General features: G+C 37.9%; 2 protein-coding genes and 1 long non-coding RNA gene across 5 annotated transcripts in view; 2 read left to right on the plus strand and 1 right to left on the minus strand.

Moving 5' to 3' along the window:
- The window catches only part of SAMHD1 (SAM and HD domain containing deoxynucleoside triphosphate triphosphohydrolase 1), a 31,560-nt gene extending 26,383 nt beyond the window's left edge, over positions 1-5,177 (plus strand). The window contains exons 13-16 of one of the 2 annotated variants that reach the window (XM_007419878.3): positions 3,197-3,292; positions 3,422-3,526; positions 3,769-3,906; positions 4,298-5,177. In XM_007419878.3, the coding sequence (XP_007419940.1) occupies positions 3,197-3,292; positions 3,422-3,526; positions 3,769-3,906; positions 4,298-4,423 (465 nt within the window). In that variant the 3' untranslated portion in view covers positions 4,424-5,177. The remainder of the gene's footprint in view (positions 1-3,196; positions 3,293-3,421; positions 3,527-3,768; positions 3,907-4,297) is intronic. The other variant, XM_088153122.1, reaches the window with a different exon arrangement.
- A 99-nt stretch (positions 5,178-5,276) lies between these two features.
- On the minus strand, positions 5,277-15,658 carry TLDC2 (TBC/LysM-associated domain containing 2). Of its 2 annotated transcripts, XM_007419887.4 has the most exons (6): positions 15,428-15,658; positions 13,140-13,304; positions 12,262-12,414; positions 11,402-11,497; positions 10,063-10,136; positions 5,277-9,119 (listed from the first exon to the last, which is right to left on the minus strand). In XM_007419887.4, the coding sequence occupies exons 1-6, from the start codon at positions 15,458-15,460 to the stop codon at positions 8,984-8,986; spliced, it is 657 nt and encodes a 218-aa protein (XP_007419949.1). In that variant the 5' UTR covers positions 15,461-15,658; the 3' UTR covers positions 5,277-8,983. The 2 variants fall into 2 exon arrangements, with proteins under 2 accessions (XP_007419949.1, XP_088009249.1); XM_088153123.1 differs by lacking the exon at positions 12,262-12,414.
- On the plus strand, positions 5,639-13,255 carry LOC148214251 (uncharacterized). Its single transcript, XR_015798313.1, has 3 exons — positions 5,639-5,694; positions 10,847-10,899; positions 13,215-13,255. It is a non-coding gene; the product is annotated as an uncharacterized LOC148214251 (long non-coding RNA).
- Positions 15,659-19,611: the final 3,953 nt, after the last annotated feature.

Consider the following 19,611-nt stretch of genomic DNA (forward strand, 5'->3'; position numbering starts at 1 on the left):
TGCAGGAACCAGTGCACTGCCACTTCTGATGTGCTGGTGCAAAACAGTACAACTTTTATTACGTCAGAATGTTCCGATTAGGTGTGTTTTAATGAAACAGAATTCTTAATAGTTTGAGTGTTCCATCAGAACTAATACTTCAGTGTTTGGGTCATAGGAAACCAGGGGAATGAGCCCTTTGCTCTCTTGCTTTTCATCCCAGTTGCACAAGCAAAGATGAGGTGGCAGTCTTTGTGTCAGAATCCTCACAATCAATCACTCGCACTGCTAGTTTGCTTGCTTCGTTTCTGCCATTACAGTGAAGGGGAGGAAGGGAGGGAAGGTTGGAAGGTTAACCCTTAGGCACAGATGGACTATTATCTGGCTCTCAGGAATGCCCAAGGTCGTACCAGTGTGAGAACTGGAGAGAATCCTCGATATGCGCAAGTGTGATTCAAAGACAGAAGGGGAGAGTGAAATGGGAATGAGGTGAAACTAAGTTTTGGCACATGCAGGACTCAGTTCCAGCAATGCTTTAGAGCTGTTCACTACTTTCCATTAAAGGAATTTTCTTTTTGAACCCGCATTGGTTTCAATGAGAGTTGCTTTAGTTGGGAACTGAGTACCATGGTTCTTACACTTTGTTAATTATTGGGCAGTGAACTTGCAGAAAAAAAAATGTTTTTGAAAACTGAAAAAACCCTTTGCAATTCAATTGAAACAGATTGAACTAGGACTTTTCCCCTTCTCAACAGAGTCTTCCATGAGTTAATTAAAATGTCAGAGGCAAGCAGCCATCACAGAGAACAGAGAATAGTTGCTCATCTACATTCTTTCCATTAGCACCTATACGTTTTTTCTTTTGTACACATTGTTTTCTTCGATGTGGGGTGTGTGTGTTTTTTACTGTTTAGAAAAAAAGTAAATATCACTGTGCTGTAACTAAACATTGTATTTACAACTTTTGCATTATAGCTTATTCATATTTAAGCTTTGCAAAGTATTCAAAAGTGATTTGTAAAGTGAATTGGCACAAACTAAACATCCCATGAAATAATAAAGCAGCTATTTCATTTGGGAAGCCTGCATGACTGCTGTTTCCATTTGCATGTATTTTATTTTACTTATTTAGTATTAAATTTGTGTGCTGCCCATCTCCCCCAACGGGTGACTCTGGGTGGCATATAAATTTAATTGTATACATGCAAGACATAACTTCTGCTGGAACCACCAGCAGAATTACATTGCTGTGCATGTGCACACACTCACAAAGAGCATAGTCTATACTTTACCTTTTCAGTAAGGTACATGGCAGTGGGTGGGGGGGGGGGACTTTCCTTTCAAACATGGCCTCCAGTTAGCAGAACTTCACTGCTCATGAGCTAGGTCAGTTACCCAGTTTCCAGTTGTCTGGACTTCAGCTCCCAGAATTCCCCAGCCATCATTACCATTGCTGAAAACTCTGGGAGTTGAAGACCATCTATCATAAAATAATGTTTAATTAACTGATTTATTTTTAATGAACTACAAAAAACTTTAGGACCAAAGGGAATATATAACAGAAAAAAGAGCCATATAATAACTACAGTTAATAATCTAACATTAATTTAATTCTTAAGTTTATACTTAAATCTTAATTATGTAGAAACATACCATATATGTTTTTAGAATATATACTTTTCAAAAATAGATGGCAAACACATATCCTGGATCCATTCCATAATACTAGGAGAATAAATTTAGTTCCAGTTACATAAAATTATTCTCATTACTGTGTCCCAGGCTCAACAGAAAGAAAGCTTTTCATGAAATGACAGGTTGTTTTAGGAATATAGTTCAGGGTCATGTTAAAACTATAACTATAGTATTTCTTCTCAAAATTATATTGACCTGTGTAGTGACCTGAGACTAACACAAGGCTATAGCTGGAGAGGACAGTTTGTATGAGTGAAAGAACCTTCAATTTTCTTACCATGCCAATATAGAAAACCTAATGTCCATCTCTTTTTAAATGTTCTTGAAGAGGTTCCAATAAACATAAGACAATATTTTCCAATAAATTAATTTCATATTTTTTTTTTGTCTGTGCTCAGTCATTGCTGACCCTGCAGTGACTGCTTGGACGAGTCCTTGCAGTTTTCAAGGCAACTGTTTTTCGGAAGTGGTTTGCCAGAGCCTCCTTCCTAGGGCAGAGCCCAGCTGGCGAGCGCAGGAGGCGGGGTTTCCGTTGCTTCGCGCCCTTTTTTGGGCGTGCGCGGTTTTTCGCGCTTACCGGCAACTGCTCCCAACTCCTTTTTGCAAGGCGCTGCCAGCATTTTTCCTCCCACCGCAGTGAGTGTACCCATTTATCTACTCACGTAAGTTTTAGAACTGTTGGGTTGACAGGAACTGGGGAGGAAACAGGAGCTCACCCTGTTTAATGCGAAGGCTGGACTCGAACCGCCGAAGCGTCAGCCATTTCTGGCCGGCAACTTTCGGCGTCATTAAGCCGCTGCGCCACCGCTTCCCCCTTATTTCATATTTAAATAATGATATTTCAAGAGCATTCAGAACTCTTCAGGCTGTCTGAAGCTGGAGTGAAGTTAAGAGAAAAGAAAGGTTACTATATTTTAGTGTCTAACCATTATTTCATGATAAAGCTTACCTATAACATCCTTGGCAATATATATATATCATATTTAAATAATGATATTTCATGTTTCTTAATTACCCATTGGATTGTGGATTTTCTGACTCTTCATTCCACAATTCAGATATATAACTAATATTGTTTTACCTTTTTTAAAATTGAATTGTTGGTTTTCATTCAAGCGGTGCATCTCTTAAGGATCCTAACATTGCAGGTACCTTAGAGGCTGCTAGCACACATGAGCCATACTTTTTGTTTAATCCATGTTTCAATTGTATATATTGCCAAGGATGTTATAGGTAAGCTTTATCATGAAATAATGGTTAGACACTAAAATATAGTAACCTTTCTTTTCTCTTAACTTCACTCCAGCTTCAGACAGCCTGAAGAGTTCTGAATGCTCTTGCTACTATAGGTGACTTTTAATGTAATTATTGTTTTGAAAATTATATATATTGTTATATCAATTCTTTATTTGTTGCAGTAAATAATACATATCACTAAAATATTTTCCTAGATATTGATCAGTTTCTGAAAATACTGTTATCTGTTGACTCAATTAAAAGTTTAAAATGTTATACTTTCCAGGAAGAGTATGATGGATTGTCTGCTGATATTGTTAATTCCAAACCTAACACAGTCTCTCAAGATGTGGAATTGAAGGCTGAAGATTTTATCGTTGATGTAAGTAAGGTGTTTTGGTTTTTTTGGTTATGTTTTGGGGTTTTTTTACAAAATATCTTACTTTGCTTTCTTAGTGTGCATGTCTATAAATTGTTAAGTGTACTTTATTTTGGTTTTGCCACTCTGAAGGTTATTGATATGGATTACGGAATGAAAAAATATAACCCCATCAATTATGTTCGTTTCTACTGCAAGTCTGACATCACTCAGGCAGTTAAAATTACCAAAGAACAAGTAAGTAAAAATGGGAGTGGTGGCTTTTGCCAGTTTGTTGTGTTGGTTTTAAGAAAATGGTCAATATATGAATCCTTACAATATTCAGTCAGTTTTAAAGGGGGAATCCTCTGCACCAGGCTCTCTCCTGCTTGCACTGGATGCTGGTGATACTGCATTCATAATGGCTCTGAATGGACTGTTGGCTGCTTGGGAAAGATCAGGAAAGTCGTTAAGTGTTTTAATTATTTCTGTCTTTTAAGGTTTCAAAGCTGCTCCCAGAAAAATTTGCAGAACAGATTATCAGGGTTTATTGTAAGAAAAAGGATGCAAAGATAATTGCTGCTGCTACACAATATTTTGTTCAGTGGTGTATGATTAAGAATTTCACTAAGCCACGGGTAAGACATTCATACATGAATGGGGGTAAACTCATAATGTGCCATCCTTAGGAAACTTTTGGAAATTGTAATTATTTACACTTTTTAATGGGCTACAGTAATAAGCATGGGTAAGACACAAAGTCTACTCATTTGCTATATGAATGAACTAACTGAAATGTTAATTACATAAAACTGGTATTTACATTAACAACAAAAGAAGGATCATTGTGGATTTTAAAAAAATCATGATTTATCCCATGCAGAGGGGTAAGACAGACCTGATAATGTTTTCTTCCTTAAATGTAAACATAAATACCTTATTTCAATTGTCAAGAGAGAAAATGACACAATGTATTAACAGTTGATCTCAAATGCAAATCTTAATCTCTTCATTTTGATTATTTGATAGGATAGTGATATCGTTGCTCCAGGAATTACTCCAATGAAAAAAGAGTGGAATAAAGATGATGAAAATCATGATTCAAACAAAGAGAGTGGAGCTTTAAAGTGTAAAACAAAACTTTTTAAATATTGAGTTACCATATTGCTTCAATTCTGTGTGTTTGTATATCTCTCTCCGTGTGTATGTATTCTAGCCAAGTTTTCTTCAAAAAGGAATATTCTGTAAAATTACAGAGTAAGCCTGTATAATGCCTTTGAAAAGCTACAGTGGAATTTACCAATTTTCCTATATTGTTAATTTAAGTCTATGTTATAAAAGTCATTGTTCTGTAAAGCAAACTTATAAAAGTGCCTCAGTGTTTAATAATCAAGAAACTGAAAGATAGATGTCAATTTTAAAACATAAATCCATTTTCTAAAATATTCAGAATATTTCACTGAATCCAACAGTGACTTTATACTAGCATAAATTGTCTATACTTTCACAAGGAAGGGTAACAATTTTCATCAGTCCTTCTTTTCTCCTGTACTGTTCGAAATGCCCCACTGCCCAGGCCCTTGTTTTGTCAGAAATGCTTTCTCAAGGGATGGGGAGACAGGTATAGTAAGCAGGCCTGGCTGACAAAAATTGGATACCTTAATATTCACAAGCATATTCTTTCCACTAGTGCAAACCATCAACTGTGAACTGAACCAGTGGATAAAATCCATAGTTTCCCTATCTGAGTAAATATATAAAATAAACTTAAGAGGGAGGAAAGATCTTGGCTACTTGCTTGCAATTCATATATTTTTCTGTAAAAGTGATTGTTCCATGATTCTTTAGCTCTTTTAGATCATGACATAATGTATATTGATTTAGAGCTAAACATGTATTGACACAATTATAGTGTTTTAAAGTTTATTATATAAATGTTGATCATCTTTTTAATAAAAGAAACAACAACAAAACAAATATTGAACTCATGCTTGCTAGTAAACACAAGAGAAATTATTCTAAACCACAGACAGACAAAAAGGAAATGTAGTGGGAAAGTTTTGCCAGCTTCTTTGAAACCAACTTGAATGTATTTTTAATGTCTTGTGTCACAGATAATATGGATGTATTTGTTTATTGTTTATGGATGTATATGTTGCTTTTCATTATTTTTGGAAACCAATGTCTACAATATCTGCTTTATACATTAACATTATAAAATGTTTCTGTTAATTGCAAGAACTAATATTTAATTCTGAAGTATAATTTTTATTTTAGGCCCATTCAGAGAACCTGACTAAGCTTCAGAAGAATTCTATATTTTTAATTAAAAAATATTCTGTATTGGATACAGATTTGCCCTTCCATGAACCAAGGGTTCCTGTGGTATGGAAGAGAGATACATATTCCCACTGGAGAAAACAAAGGTGATTTTCATGCATTTCTTCTACAGCTGCTGCACTATCTTCCACCCTACTAATTTGAAGGGGGTTGCAAGGAACTGGTGGAAGTCCTCGCTATTGTCACAGTGAGAGTAGAACTTTGCTAACAAAATACTCAGTCCAACCTAACTTTATATTTTACAGCTTCAATTTGAATTTGAACCTGTCGCCATTTCATTCAGTAATAGCATGCTGCTTTATGCCTTAATCTGTTTGGAACTTAACTAATCTTTCCTCAATTTTCATAAAAAATATTCAAGCTTAAGCAAAGCTAGAACTTTGCAATTAGAATATAATATGTGCAAAAATTATCATTTCCCCCCAAAGTGGATTTAGCATGTGGATGTGTTGCTTTTATTCGTTCATTTAACTGTTTTTGCTGTTAGGATAGCCTGAGGGTTTTTGCAAGGAATTTTCAAGCATTGCTTCCATTTGTAAATCAGGCTATCCTTTCTCCAGAGGAAAATGGTTAGTGAATTTTTATGATAATTCTGCATTATCTTGCTGCTTTTGTCAAAAGAAAGCTATCACCCTGCAAGTTCCATCCCTTTTATACATGGGCAGGGTTACCAAACAGCCAGCAAAAGGAGGAGGATATGTCCTCCTTTTTGTCATGTCCTCCATCCTTAAAATCAAATTTTGTCCTCCTTTTTGCATATCTAACTGAGCAGCCTTCCTCCACAAGTGCAGCACTTCCCCAATAAGTGCTAACAGCAAGTTGACAAGCTCAGCTCTGTGACCTTAATTAGTTGATTAGTACCCTCTCACTTGCACTGCTGACTGACATTGATAAGACTTTTATCAGTTACAAAGCCTCCTAACTAGCTCCCAGCCACAAACATTCTAGTCAAACAGCTGGCGCTAGCACATTCCTCTCCATGTATGTTCCCCATTGTGTGCCTGTTTACTTGTAATCCTTTCCTCTCCGATGAATGTAAATACAAATATTAAACAGTGTGTCCTCCTTTCACCCCGATTTGTCCTCCTTTCCAATTGTCCATGTCCTCCTTTGCTTGTTCAGATAGCCCCATGGACTCAGCAGGCTAGAGAATATACATCATATGCCTAAAAATGAATTTTCCTTTCTTCCAGACACATCATACTGCTGAGATACTTTTTTCATTAACCCAAATATGCCCTTTATCTCTGCATTTGGTTTTTACCTTTTAGTGACAAAATTCACATGAGTCTGTTAGATTTCCTTTTATTTTTCAGCCCGTTTGAACCTCTCAATGACATTCTGAATTTAGTTTCCGTCTACCAGAGTACTAACTATTTCACTCAATTTTAGTCTGAGAAGACGGTTCTTGACTTGGTTTGCCATTAGGATGACCTGAGCCTCTGCTGTATGCTGGGCCCTTTCCATATTCCAGATTTCACATTATTTTCTATCAAGCTAAATATATTTCTAGCTTTTTGATAATGTTCAATTTAGAAGATCAGGAAATAGGAGACAGTTATTAGTCAGGAGCACATCTACACTGCACAATTTAATCTGCTTTAAAACAACTATTTATGAATTTCACTAGATAATTTGGTAACAATTGAATTGGGAAAATGAATAGAAATTAATGTTTTGAAAAATACTGAAAGGACTGGGAGCAAATATTGTTTCCTGAAATTTTGTTTTTTCCCCCTTCGGGCCACTGCAACTCTAAAAGAGTGGCTCAACCAGGGCAGATAACAGCACTGTTCAAAAGAGGAGTTTCACAAACAAAAGGTAGGAAGTTCATCCAATGGCAAAGCAGTGGACTGCCTTGAAAACCTTTTTCTTAAAATTAATTTATTGTAAAAGGCTCTTTCAGTATGCTTATGCTGGGGTGGCACGTTGGCCAACTTCTTTTTTTCTTTTATAAATGCTATAGAGTGTTGAAATATTTATAAAATGACGCCAGGAATGCAACAGCTGAAAGTTGTTCAAACTACTGTACATTACAGAGCACATTAAAGTATATGGCAGATTTCTGGAAACAAAATATTGCAAATACAGTGCTAATAAAATGCAGTTTTCCATAATAGAAAGGAGAAGGCAAGTCTGACGTAAAGCCTGAGTGAACAACTGGATTGTACTAAAGAAGAACTATTGTTTAGGAAGCTGCTTTTGCAGGCAAGAAGAAGAAAAAACTTGGTGTTTTTGTAAAAGATGTAAAAAAAACAATAGCTTCCTGTGAGAAGCCAGCAGTAAAGCACTTCCATAGGTACAAAGCCATGAAAACTGAATTGGGCCTCTCTATGTTACATTGCCAGAGTTAAGTTCAACTCAAAAGGTGACTTACTGCTGAAAAACTGACTCTAGTGTTCCATTGTAAAAAAAGGGGTGTGTGTGTGTGTGTGCGCGCGCGCTTTATTAAAAAGGATGTTGAAGGTCGTCTAAAGTATGGAGTGAGTGTAGGTCTAACATGTTCAGAGAAATGTGTCTCTAGAAGTTATTTAGGCATGTAAGCAAAAAGCAATAGAAAATGTGTTGTGATATAACTACTCAGCTTTTCCTAAGTATCATGGTTAAGTCATAAAAATTCCTTTGGAAGTCTTTCCAAAGGTTTCAGATTTCAAAGCATAAAGTAGAAGTATAGAATCCTAGGGCTTGAAGGGACCTTGGAGGTCTTATAGTCCAACCTGCTGGACCATCCCAGACAAATGGCTGTCCAACCTTTGCTTGAAATCCTCCAGGGATGAAGCACCCATGACCTCAGGAGGCAGCTTGTTCTACTGCTTAATAATTTTCACTGTCAGGAAATTCCTCCTTATTTACTTGCTTATTTACTCGATATTTAAAAAGCAAGTAAAAATGTCTTAGGTGTAACCTAACAGCAATATGTTTGCTTCTGTTTTGACAGTAGTTTGACCCATAGATGAGCAGGTATCTGCTAAAGCAAAACAACAAAAAATCTGTTTATGTTACTTCCCTAGCAAGCAATGGTGGCAAATATGTTTATTGCTTACCAATTCCTAACAGGATTGCTACCCAGGCATCATTTTCTGTCTACACTGCAGATGTCTACCACTGACCTGGATACATCCAAAGGATAAACCAGTTTTAGGTGCAGCTAATTTGAGAAGAAGCTGTTAAATGAGGGATAGAAATATGAGAAAATTCTTCAGCATTGCTTTCTTTCTTGCCGATCTATAGAGACATAGGGAATCCGCAACAGGTTTATCCTCATATGAGAGGGATTTGAGAAACTACTGTAGGACTATTGGCCAAATCCTGTTCCCCAGGTGCTTGGAAAGTTTGTGTGAAGAGACACCTGATTTTTTTCTCCCAGAATTCCAATTAAGAGAGTGTCCAAACTTCCAAGTCTTGGATGAGGAATTCCTCTTTTGGTGATAATGCCTCATTATTGAAGGTTTCACAGGGGTGACTTCCTCCATGGTTCAGGTCTCCATCTAGCCAGAGTCCAAATTTACCACTGCATACAAGGCAAAAGATAGCACATAGGATAACTTTTCCATAGCATAAAACCTAATCAAGGTTATAGTGACATTGACTCATTTGCTTGATTAACAGGAGAAATTTAGTGTATAGGTTGTGCATTTGTTCTCCAACTCAGGCTGCTGGATGATGCTACCTTGTGGTGGAGACTGTATTAAGTAGCTTTTGCTTTCTACTCCAAAATCTCCCTCTGCCAGATTGTGACATACCTATCATTTTAATACTACTTTTAAGAAAATCAAATGCAGAATCCTTTCATACTCCTGGGAACCCTTGACACTTTGGAGATATTCTCAGCCGCATCTCTTGGCATTCTTCCAACCCTTGCTAGTGCATGATAACTGAAAAGGACCAGTGTGAAAGAGAAGATGTCCTAGCAGGGAACTTGGACAAGTAATATTATTCACAGCTGGGCAGTTATTTCAATGTCCAATCAAATGACATGCATGAAAATACAATAGCTGGCATTATGTCATTGAAACAAGAGTGCGAAGAGAGGAATAAGAGACAGAATGACATATTTGGCATGATGTAATAGGATAAAGGAGGAGGGGGTGGTAGTAATGACTCACATCAAGTAAGAAAAAGATAGCCATGATCCATGTTTTCAGGGCAATTTCACTGTTCTGGATCAACTCTTGTTTTTAAAGAAGCTTACCTGTCTAGCAGCAGCAATGACAATAATGTCATTTATGATCTATGAATATCACAAATATGATAAAAGAACATGCACTGTTGCTGCTAATGGTAGATTTGGTGAGGAAAAACACTGGGGAAACACTTTTCCAATTCATGATCTTCCTTAGCCATGCAGAAAAGCTAATGAAATTCTCCACAAGGATTGCACAAGGATTGCAGCAGGCATACGGTACTGACAAATTAATTTCCTTATGACCCAGCCATCTTTCAAAGCTACATACCTGCCTCCACCAATGGCTAAAGAGTCTGCATCTCCTTTCATGAAGAAGGTATTTTTGCCTGTCCATTTAAATACCTGACAAAGAAGGAGTCAAAAGTATAACATTAAGCAGTTTGAGAATAAAACTGTACAAGTTGCTTCCTGTACAACAACAACAGCCATATTGTTTCCAGTGATTGCTTGAACCTTTTCTTATTGTGATTTAATAGATCATATCTAATTGTATTTTCAGCAAGTACCCTCTTGTTCATGACTATGGGTGTGGACAATGCATAGAAGGATAAAATTTAGAGGTTGAAGAGATAACAACATAGAGGTAGAGGTAACATGCTGGCTGGGGAATTTTGAGAGTTGAAGTCTACACGCCTTAAAGTTTCTGAGGTTGGGAAACACTGATTTAGGGTCCCTGGTGCAATTCACTGCTCAGTGCATGACTCCATATTAAACCCTCCCAACAGATGACTGTCTAGCTTTCATCTGGAGATATCCAAGGAGGAAGAACCCACCATCTCTTTGGGAAAATGGTTCCTCTGTCAAATTCCTTTTACCACTGGAGAACTTTTTCTAACATTTCACTGAAATTTGTTTTTCTCTAACTTAAATTTTGTTATTCCACATTGTCCATTCATCTTGACCTTCTGGGTGACATCTTTTCAGGTTGTTGAAGTGCTGTTATACCCTCCTTTAATATTCTTTTCCCAAGGCTAAATATTCCCACTTCTTCCAGTCTCTCGTCACAGGAGGTAGTTTCTCATCCTTGTTGCTCTTCTCTAAATCTGTTTCAGTGCGTCTGATTCCTTCTTAAGGTGTGGTGCCAGAAACAGACACAATACCCAAGGTAGGGCTTGAACCACACAGAATAAAATGGAACTATTATTCTTTCTGGGATTTGGAAATAATACTTATATTGATGCAGTCTAAAATTGCATTTGTCTTTTTTCCACTATATTAAGCTACTGACTCATATTTAGTCTGCACTATTATTCCAATTATTTTTCCAATATCCTTTCACAACTACTGTTACAGGTATACTCCTTCCCATGCATTTCCATATGCTTTCTGTTTTATCAGTGAAGAAATTCACATGTTTCTGTTAAATTTCATTCTTTTTTTCCCCAGCCCATTCTGTAATCTATCAAAAACATTTTCAGTGTTGGCATTAAAGTCCTTGCCAAGTTACTTTTTGGAAACCATCAATATCACAGAATCTTTTAAAGGGTGCCCTTTGTAACCATAGCAATTTATTGACTGGCAAAATTTGAGTAAATGTATTAGTTCCTGAAGTTGTAAATACAAAAGTAACTCACTCAACATGGAGATTAACATGGGGTTTCAATCACCTTGAGTTGTGGACTGAAGGAGAACAGAAATGTTTCTCCATTGCCATAAAAACAACTGCTCACATGAATAGCTGTAGAAGAAAAAGCCCCAAATATCTGAAAAAGAGGCAGAGGAGAATATGTTTCAAGTTACAGGAGGTTAACCATATCTATCTTTCTGCACATTACTCATCATGGTAAGCCATGGTCTGCTTAGCCTAATTTATTGAATAATTCAACCAAAATTGACTATATTTATTAAACATGCTAAAAGCCAAATAAATTCAGTCAATGAATTATTGAATTCTGTTGCTAAGTCTTCTTTCCATTTTAAATCCAGTATCCTTTCTATTATTAAAATTCTATAGCACACACTGTTGGCTACCAACTGGCCTAGGAATTCAATCAGAGACTTACATAGTAATAGGATAAGGACAGTTTGTTTCGCACAAATATGAACAGATTTTCATGCGAACTCTTATATTTTTAAACTAGAACCCAGCTTCCCATCAATCTGTTAAAATAGTAGCTCAGGGGGCAGATTATGTCTTGGGTGGTGAAGCCAGGTACCTATTATAAATTTTTATCCATCAAGATGATCTACATTACTTTCAACCCACACATAATGAGCTGATTATATCCAATATTAAAGTGGATCTTCCCCTTTCTGTTGCATCTCCCCCATTCCCTATTTCAAAGCCTTTCTAATGGATTAGGAGGATGTACTGAATATTGTTGGCTGCTTCTTAATGCTGTGAATGGAGAAGAATAATTGCCTATTTATTTAAAGCTGAGTTAGACCCAGTTAATTAGCATTCTTCTTTCTCATATCTTTATTCTTACATATGTAACCATTGTGATATAGGCCTATCTGGGGTTACCTGCCCATCAGTATCTCTGATAACCAATAACACAGGAGAGGCCAAGTTGTTCATGCTTCTATACATGGTCTTCAGACTAAATCCATCCCTTGCTGTACAGTAGATGAGGTTCCAGGGATAGCCAGTCACTCGCAGAGGGAGATGTGGAGTTAGCTAAGAGGGACCATATAAACAAGTTCAATTTTTCTCGACTTGCCCTGTAACAAGCTATCTTTTCCTTTGATTAAGCTTTCTCAGCTTGTTCGTCTTTGGCTATGCCAGTTATGAACACATAACTGAAAACATGTGGAGGGTACCAGGTTGGGGAAAGCTGACTTAGAAGCCTCTAACAGAAGCCTATCACATTCTGCCTAGATGTTTCGGTCCCATACTGTATATACCCCCAGTCATTAGCCCTGTTCATTCCCTCAACCAGCTTCTGGATGGTCGCTAAGCAGAGGTGACTATTAAATCTTTGGCTAAAACTACTTCAGTCCTGCCAGAAACTTGCCTATCTAGTTATTAGAGAACAAAATGGTTGGATTGGCACATCATGGTAAGTCATTTTTTAACAGAAGTTTATTGAATAAATCCCAATTGAATGGGTACACCCTAAGCCATCCATACCCTAAGTCATAAATAATGGTTTACAAACTACAATGGCTGGAGTCATACAATGGGCTGCAGACAAGCTACATTATAGCTTAGCATGATGTTTGAACCCAGTTAAACTGTCAGTACCACTTGCATCAGCTAAATGCATTTCCTGGAGGAAATGGGCTTTCTTCTATGTGATTCCCAGGGACAATGGCAAAGAGTCATTAGAGCTAAGCTGTAATATCCAGCTATTCCTATGAAAAAGTGTAAAACCCCAAAGTATAGAGAGAAAATGTACTCACCTGTTGGATTTCTTCTGTGTGCAAGATGCTGCTTTGAGCATTCAGTACAGGCTCATTCAATTCTTCCGCAACTAGGGATGGAGCATCTGCATTTGTCCTTACTGAGTCTAGTCCATCAGCTTCCTGTTCAGGCTCTAGAGACAAGGTTTCATCGCCCAGGTCGGGCTAGCAAAAAATACACATCATTAAATAAGGTGAGAATTCACTTTTCCTATTTGGCCTATAGAATATCTCCCATTAAGGATAATCCAGCCTATCAGTACAAAAACAATTTTAATAAGGCAATGACATGTACATAAAGTTACTGAAATGAGTAATTTGTCCAGAACAAGCAATTTCAAAAAGTGTTGGGAACCTCAATTCAATGAGCTGTCCTTTGTTTCATTAAGTCTTTATTAGTCTCATAAGAGGGAAGGAGGGATTGATTATGATTCATGTAACATCACATTAATAAATCTTTCATATGGATCTATTTCTGTAGCCAGAATGTTTTCAAAGCCAGCGTAAAATTCGCATTGCATTGTGAATTCTTGAGGATTGAAAGGATTTGCAGTAATAGCTATTGAATATTCATTTCCCCCCATCTATTCAGTATTGCAGTAAGATTTCTGAACAGGATGACTAAGACCTTTTCCTAACCTTAGAAACATGCAGTTCATCTGAGAGTCATTTCAAATGTTATAAAGGTTTGTGTGTAAATGATGTATGTGCAAGAACTGTACCTTGGCTGAAAAGCTTGGGTCAACCACTTAGGCCCAAAGCTGTTGGGCTCCAGCCTTTGTTTTGTAAGCCAGAACCCAGTCACACGCTAGCAAAAGATGTCATGATCTCACTCCAGTATGTGTATGGGGTTTTGCACAGCCTGAAGGCAGCTTGGACCTACTCACCAGATTTAATTTATTTTCCCCATCTCATGTGGTTAATCCCCACTGGCAGGGTAGGCTAGGACTTTAGTACTTGACATTGGAAGACAATTAATCATAACACTCCTTCTATGGACTGTTAATATCTAACTCTGTTAGCAATCCTTCTGAAATTCTAATCTCATTTTCCTGCTAAATGTTCCACAGGCCAATTAGTCTCTATACTGTATGTGTCAAAGGTATCATCATATAGTTAGTCATGCATTGGCATTGGACACAGTTCTTTCTACGTGGAACAAAAATCCCAGTTACTCTTTTCCTTTGTTTAATGAGTACAGTAACAACTACTTCCTGAATGTATTATTTAAGCGTTCTATGATATAGCAAGACTGAATCAATACTTGATATAAAATATAGTTTATCCTATGGGAAATAATGATACATAAAGGAAATTTGCATAAACTCTGTTATGTGATCCCATATACTACTTCCTCCAATTTTCTGGGTCTCTCTAACAACACTCCACTCCACCCCACCCCACCCCACCCCCCCACACACCCATCAGCTTTCTGTAGATAACAAGCATGCTCATTCCTCACTGAGCTGTTTTAGTCATCCCCCAGCTGCTTATTATTTCTCTCTTATTCATGTCATTTTTTACTATCAGTGACATATTCTGAACATCAGCAGTAGAGGACTGATATTCTGTAGTTAAAACAGTGGGAAGCGGAGGGAATCAAAATGCTGAACTCTGCACAAAGAAAAGCTGATATTTGTGCTGTTTATTTTGCTTCCCCCCCCCACCCCCCAAATTTGGGGAAGAAGAAGTCTCCATCCAGTTCTAGCCTCAACACAATGTGATTTCATCAGGAATTGCCCATAACTTTAAAAAATTTTCATAATTTATGCACAGTGCTAAATTCTGCACAGGTATGTTAGATTTCAATTGCCATAATCCCCCAAACAGTATAGTAGCTGGGGGTGTATTTTGAAGCCAAAATCCAAGACACCTGGAGGCAAAGCTCTTAATTACAGCTTATTGATTTAACATATAGCAGCTTCTTATGCCCAGAATCATAACTGAATACATAACACAGAAATCATTTGTCCAACAGGTAATTCTTCACATTCAGCTACTGTTTACTAAGCCTTAAGTCCTAGCCTTAGCTGATTCTGCAATGCTTTTCAGCCAAAAAACCCCAAAACAAAACTGCTTGACCTTGAAGAAGACTCTTGGGCTTTCCCCCTTTTCTCCCATTAGGAATTATATGGCATAGTCATCTTTATGCAGGGTGACAATATATCCGGTGTGGGAAAAAAGCAAATAACGGGAGGGCAGTTACTGCCATTGGGCCGAGTAGAAGTTTCACTCCCTGCTCTTCCCTTTTCCATTTCTACCCTAAAAGCACACACAAAAGTACATACCAGAAGAATGTAACGGCAGCGTGGAGTTTTCATTCTTTCTGTGATTGTCCAAACCAGGGCCCTGGACTGGAGTGCTTCTTCCAGGCAGGGAGGCAGGGCGTGCGTGGAGAGCAGGTGTCTGCCAGTAACCTGTGGAGAACACTCCACTGTAAACACTTGTGTACTTTATCCCTTTTCTCAAGGAGCTAATCTTACTGCTTTGCAGCTGCTGTCACCTAAAATAGTACTACAAAACAAATCTCGTCAGAACCTTGTCAGTTTTTTATTTCCAATCTACAGCTTTACAAGAGTGTGGAAGAAGAACAGTTGGACAGAACTGCCAGTATAGGTGGGAGGAACTACAAAAGCTCTACTGGTCAAAACTGTTTCCAAACTGATTTTTCAAAGGAGAAAAGAGCAGGGAATCTTGCAGAAACATATTCGGAAATGTAGACACTCAATAGGGATTAGTGGATCAGGAATATTAAAAATCAGGAGAAAAATATATCTGATCAAACTTTTCTAAAACAGATAACTTGACCAAAAGTGCCTCTTCGAACTCTTTTCTTTTTGAAAAAATTAAAATTGTTATCTCCCCACCCCACTAAAAAGTTTGACCAATTTACAATTTCTAGAATGTAAGAACCACCCTTATTCTTTCCCACTGGGTTCCTGCCTAACCCTCTTCCAGCCTCCAAAACCAATCAACACTTGTGGGTTTTGCTGAGGCTAGGGTTCTTCCTGCCATAATGCTCCTGGCAGTAATATATGTGGCACAAGAACTTGCTGCCAGCAGATCTTTTAAATCCATTGTTAGAATGTTGGTCAAGATGGTCCCAGAAACCTACATCCATTCTGTTCTTTTTGAATCTAAGATTACTGAAAATTGAGTTAATGGTGTGGATGTTCTGATCCAATACCTCTTAAGTCCTGTCCAATGGGCAGCCGATCATCATGACTGAGCTTCAGTGACTCAAGCAAACATACTGATGATGCGTAAAGAGACCCATTTCTCACCCTCCCCTTACCATCTGTCAGAAGCGAGCATTTTCGTGAGCCCTATGCCTAGCAGGAAGTCCGTGTGAACTCAGGCTGGAGCAGCAGCAGAGAGGCAGAGACCTGACTTTACATTCTGTAGAAAACCCTATGGCATAAAGCATTCTCCATGGAAAACAGACTGGTGAAGGAAATCTAACTATTCGTGCCGTGAACTGCTGTCTTATGCTTAGCGTGTACATATGCTTCTTCACACTTTAGAAGTGGGGCATAATATTGTCTGCATTACAATTAATGTTAAGCCAGGATCCTTTAAAGAGCAAATGAGAGCGCCCCCAAACTACCCCATGATTTAGCATTCTAAGTGCTGCCATTCTAAGCCTACTGAATTTAGTAGGATATATCTTTTGGAATAAGCATGTTTTGAATCAGGCTTCTGGGTGGCTAATAATTTCTCACATTTATATCTCATCAGATGTCCAGGCATCCAATACTAGCATTTTCTATCCTAACAACCCAGGGAAATAGGTTGAGCTGGGGAGGAGGGGTCGGTGGCACATAGCCTCAAGAGTAATATGGATTATAATCACCTGGCTTCTTTCACTCAGTTCCAACACTAATCAGACCCACTGGCCTTGTCCTACATGAGTTGCCACAACATAGGCAGCATGCCCATTTAGCTCTTGAGAAAACGTTCACTTTATATACAAAGTATGCAGTGGAAAAGCCATCACAAGAGCAATGACAGGAAATGTTTCAGTTGCATGGAAGTTCCTATTTCTTTTCAAATAACATTTTTATTTTTATTTATTTATTATTAAATTTATATGCCACCCATCTCCCCCAGAGAGTGACTCTGGTCAGCTTACAATTAAAAACCGACAATAAAAACAATAAAAATATAAATACCCCCCAATTAAAAGACAAATAACAAATCTATAAAAGCAATATACAAATCAAGAAGATGAGGGAAGCAGTATCAATCATCCCATGAGCCAGTTCCAGCAATGTGTGCCCCCATCAGGCCCCCAGGCCATCCGGCATAGCCATGGTTTTACATCGTTTCGGAAGGCCAGGAGAGTAGGGGCAGCCTGCACCTCAGCTGGCAAGCAGAAGCCCTTCAGAACTCCTGATGAACATGGATGGAAGCTATCATGTGTGGTCCACCTCTATCTTATTGCTGTTTATTTATGTCCTTCAGACATAACATCTGAAATACTCTTTTTCATTGTAGTACTCTAGAATACGTGGCAGCTACAGAATTGGCATAAATGCTGAACAATTTAAGGACAAGATTACTGAAATCTAACCCAAGAGGAACCATAGCTTCCACAGTGATTGTCTCAGCATGCCCTCCAAGCCTTTTGGATTAACATTTCTCATCAGCCATTGTATTACTTCTTGCAAGAAAGTTGTGTATGAGAAGTGATGGTGGTGCTTGGGAATAACTCGGAATAATGGTATGAAAAGAGAGCTCTCTAAGTGATTCAACCTTTCTGCTTATGATAGAAATCTTCTGGTAAGAAAGCTGTATCTCATATTAGTATTTACCCCAGGAGTATCTGGTAGGCTGCACTCCAGAGTAGTCTTCTCCCTTAAGAGCAGGGGGCATGTAGCTTAAATAATTCAAAGATGAGCAGCTATTATAGAAGAGACCTGCAAAGGATACCATGGAAACATGCAAATTAATATGCTTTATGAGTCATGGGAATCACTGTCTTGTGGAGTCAAGACATGGCCTTTTGAGGTCAGGGGAACACAATGTTCAGTATTATACTGTTCTTACAGTAGTGTAGGACTTTGTAGCTTCTATGGTAACCATGAATCTATCCCAAAATGCCTTCAAGCACAATTGTACTTTCTCTGAAAGGAGCAGTGCAGTTCTTATAAGTCTCTAGCTTATTATCCCCCATCACCTGTCACTCTCTGGTGGGACATTTGGGCTGTGAGCAGGGCCAGTTGTACCACTAGGCAAAGTGTGGCAGTCACACTCGGTTACTGAGAGGTAGTAGCAAGGAGAAGACTGTGTGTGTCAGGCAACGTGGTTGGTTCTTGGGCCCTACCAGCAAAATGCTTTGACATGGCCCTGGAGCTTTGGAATTTAACCCTGAGGTCAGGCTTTATCTCTACCATAGTTTTTGGACAGCACAACAAAGGAGAGTTGGAAACAAAAGTCTTTACTGGCACAGAACTTATAACAAGCCATGAAGCCATGCTTTCTCTCATTCTAGACCTCGTCATTTTTAATGGAACATTTCCCAGAATGTTGAAGGCATATATGGAGTACTAATCCTGTAAAACAGTCTTCTGCAGCCTAATGCCTTCCATATGATAACTCCCAATAATTCCTGGTAATTCCCAGCCAGGATATGGAAGAGGAATGTCAGGTTAAAGAAACAATGTGACATGTGACACCTTCTTAGTAAGTAGATTAAGTCTAACTCTTATCAGCTCTTTTACTTGAGAGTATGTGTCTTCATTGGCTGAAAACTTGTATTTATCCATTGTAATCCAATACAATTTGCCTTGAATTCAGTGATGTTTCAAGAGGTTTTAATTTAAAAAAAAAAATTAAATAGGATTTTAAACATTTTGTTCTAAGTAACTTGATATATTATCTCTGACATTGTCAAATGCAAGGTGCATAGTCTTTTAGGAATACAGGTAGTCCCTGGGTTAAGAAGGACACATAGTTAAGAATGGAGCATATTGTAGCAAAATTCAAGTTAAATACACAATGATTCGAGTTAAACACACAATGGCTTGAGTTAATTACACAATACTACTTACAGAGCATTATACAATAATACTGTTCCAGCTTACATACAAATCTGACTTAAGGACAGACCTTGGGAACAGAACTCATTCTTAAACTGGGGACTACCTGGTTAAAGTGTTCCTACCATCAGTCTCTTGGCTTGCAAATCTTCACCTTAAACTGGTAATGTCTGTGATTCTGTTTCCATTTGCACAGCAGGTTGATGCAATAAAGAAGCCACTATAGAGCTATGTTTTCTGTACAGTCTGAAGAATGGTAGCACAATAAACAGTTCTCTAGTTGTTTGTGCTGCTTTATTTAATTTAGGAGGCTTCCCTTCATCTTATTTGTAATGAAACTCCTAATATTGAAAGTCCAGTTGATTCTAAGATGACAATTTAGTCCTATAGTATTAATTGGGAAATAAGTCACATTAAACACAGTAGTATTT

The sequence above is a fragment of the Python bivittatus genome, unplaced genomic scaffold, assembly GCF_059951505.1.
Source record: "Python bivittatus isolate LINGU-HERP-01145 unplaced genomic scaffold, Pbiv_v1 ctg000700_np1212, whole genome shotgun sequence".
Taxonomy (NCBI): Eukaryota; Metazoa; Chordata; class Lepidosauria; order Squamata; family Pythonidae; genus Python; species Python bivittatus.

Bases quoted from the DNA above. Each gene is read 5' to 3' on its own strand.
- TLDC2 (XM_007419887.4), bottom strand. From the start codon at position 15,460: ATGAAAACTCCACGCTGCCGTTACATTCTTCTG. The intron at 11,498-12,261 runs GTAACCCCAGAT...CCTCTTTTTCAG, and splicing joins TCAGAGATACTGATGGGCAG to ATATTTGGGGCTTTTTCTTC. The intron at 9,120-10,062 runs GTATGTAGCTTT...CCTTGTATGCAG, and splicing joins TTAGCCATTGGTGGAGGCAG to TGGTAAATTTGGACTCTGGC.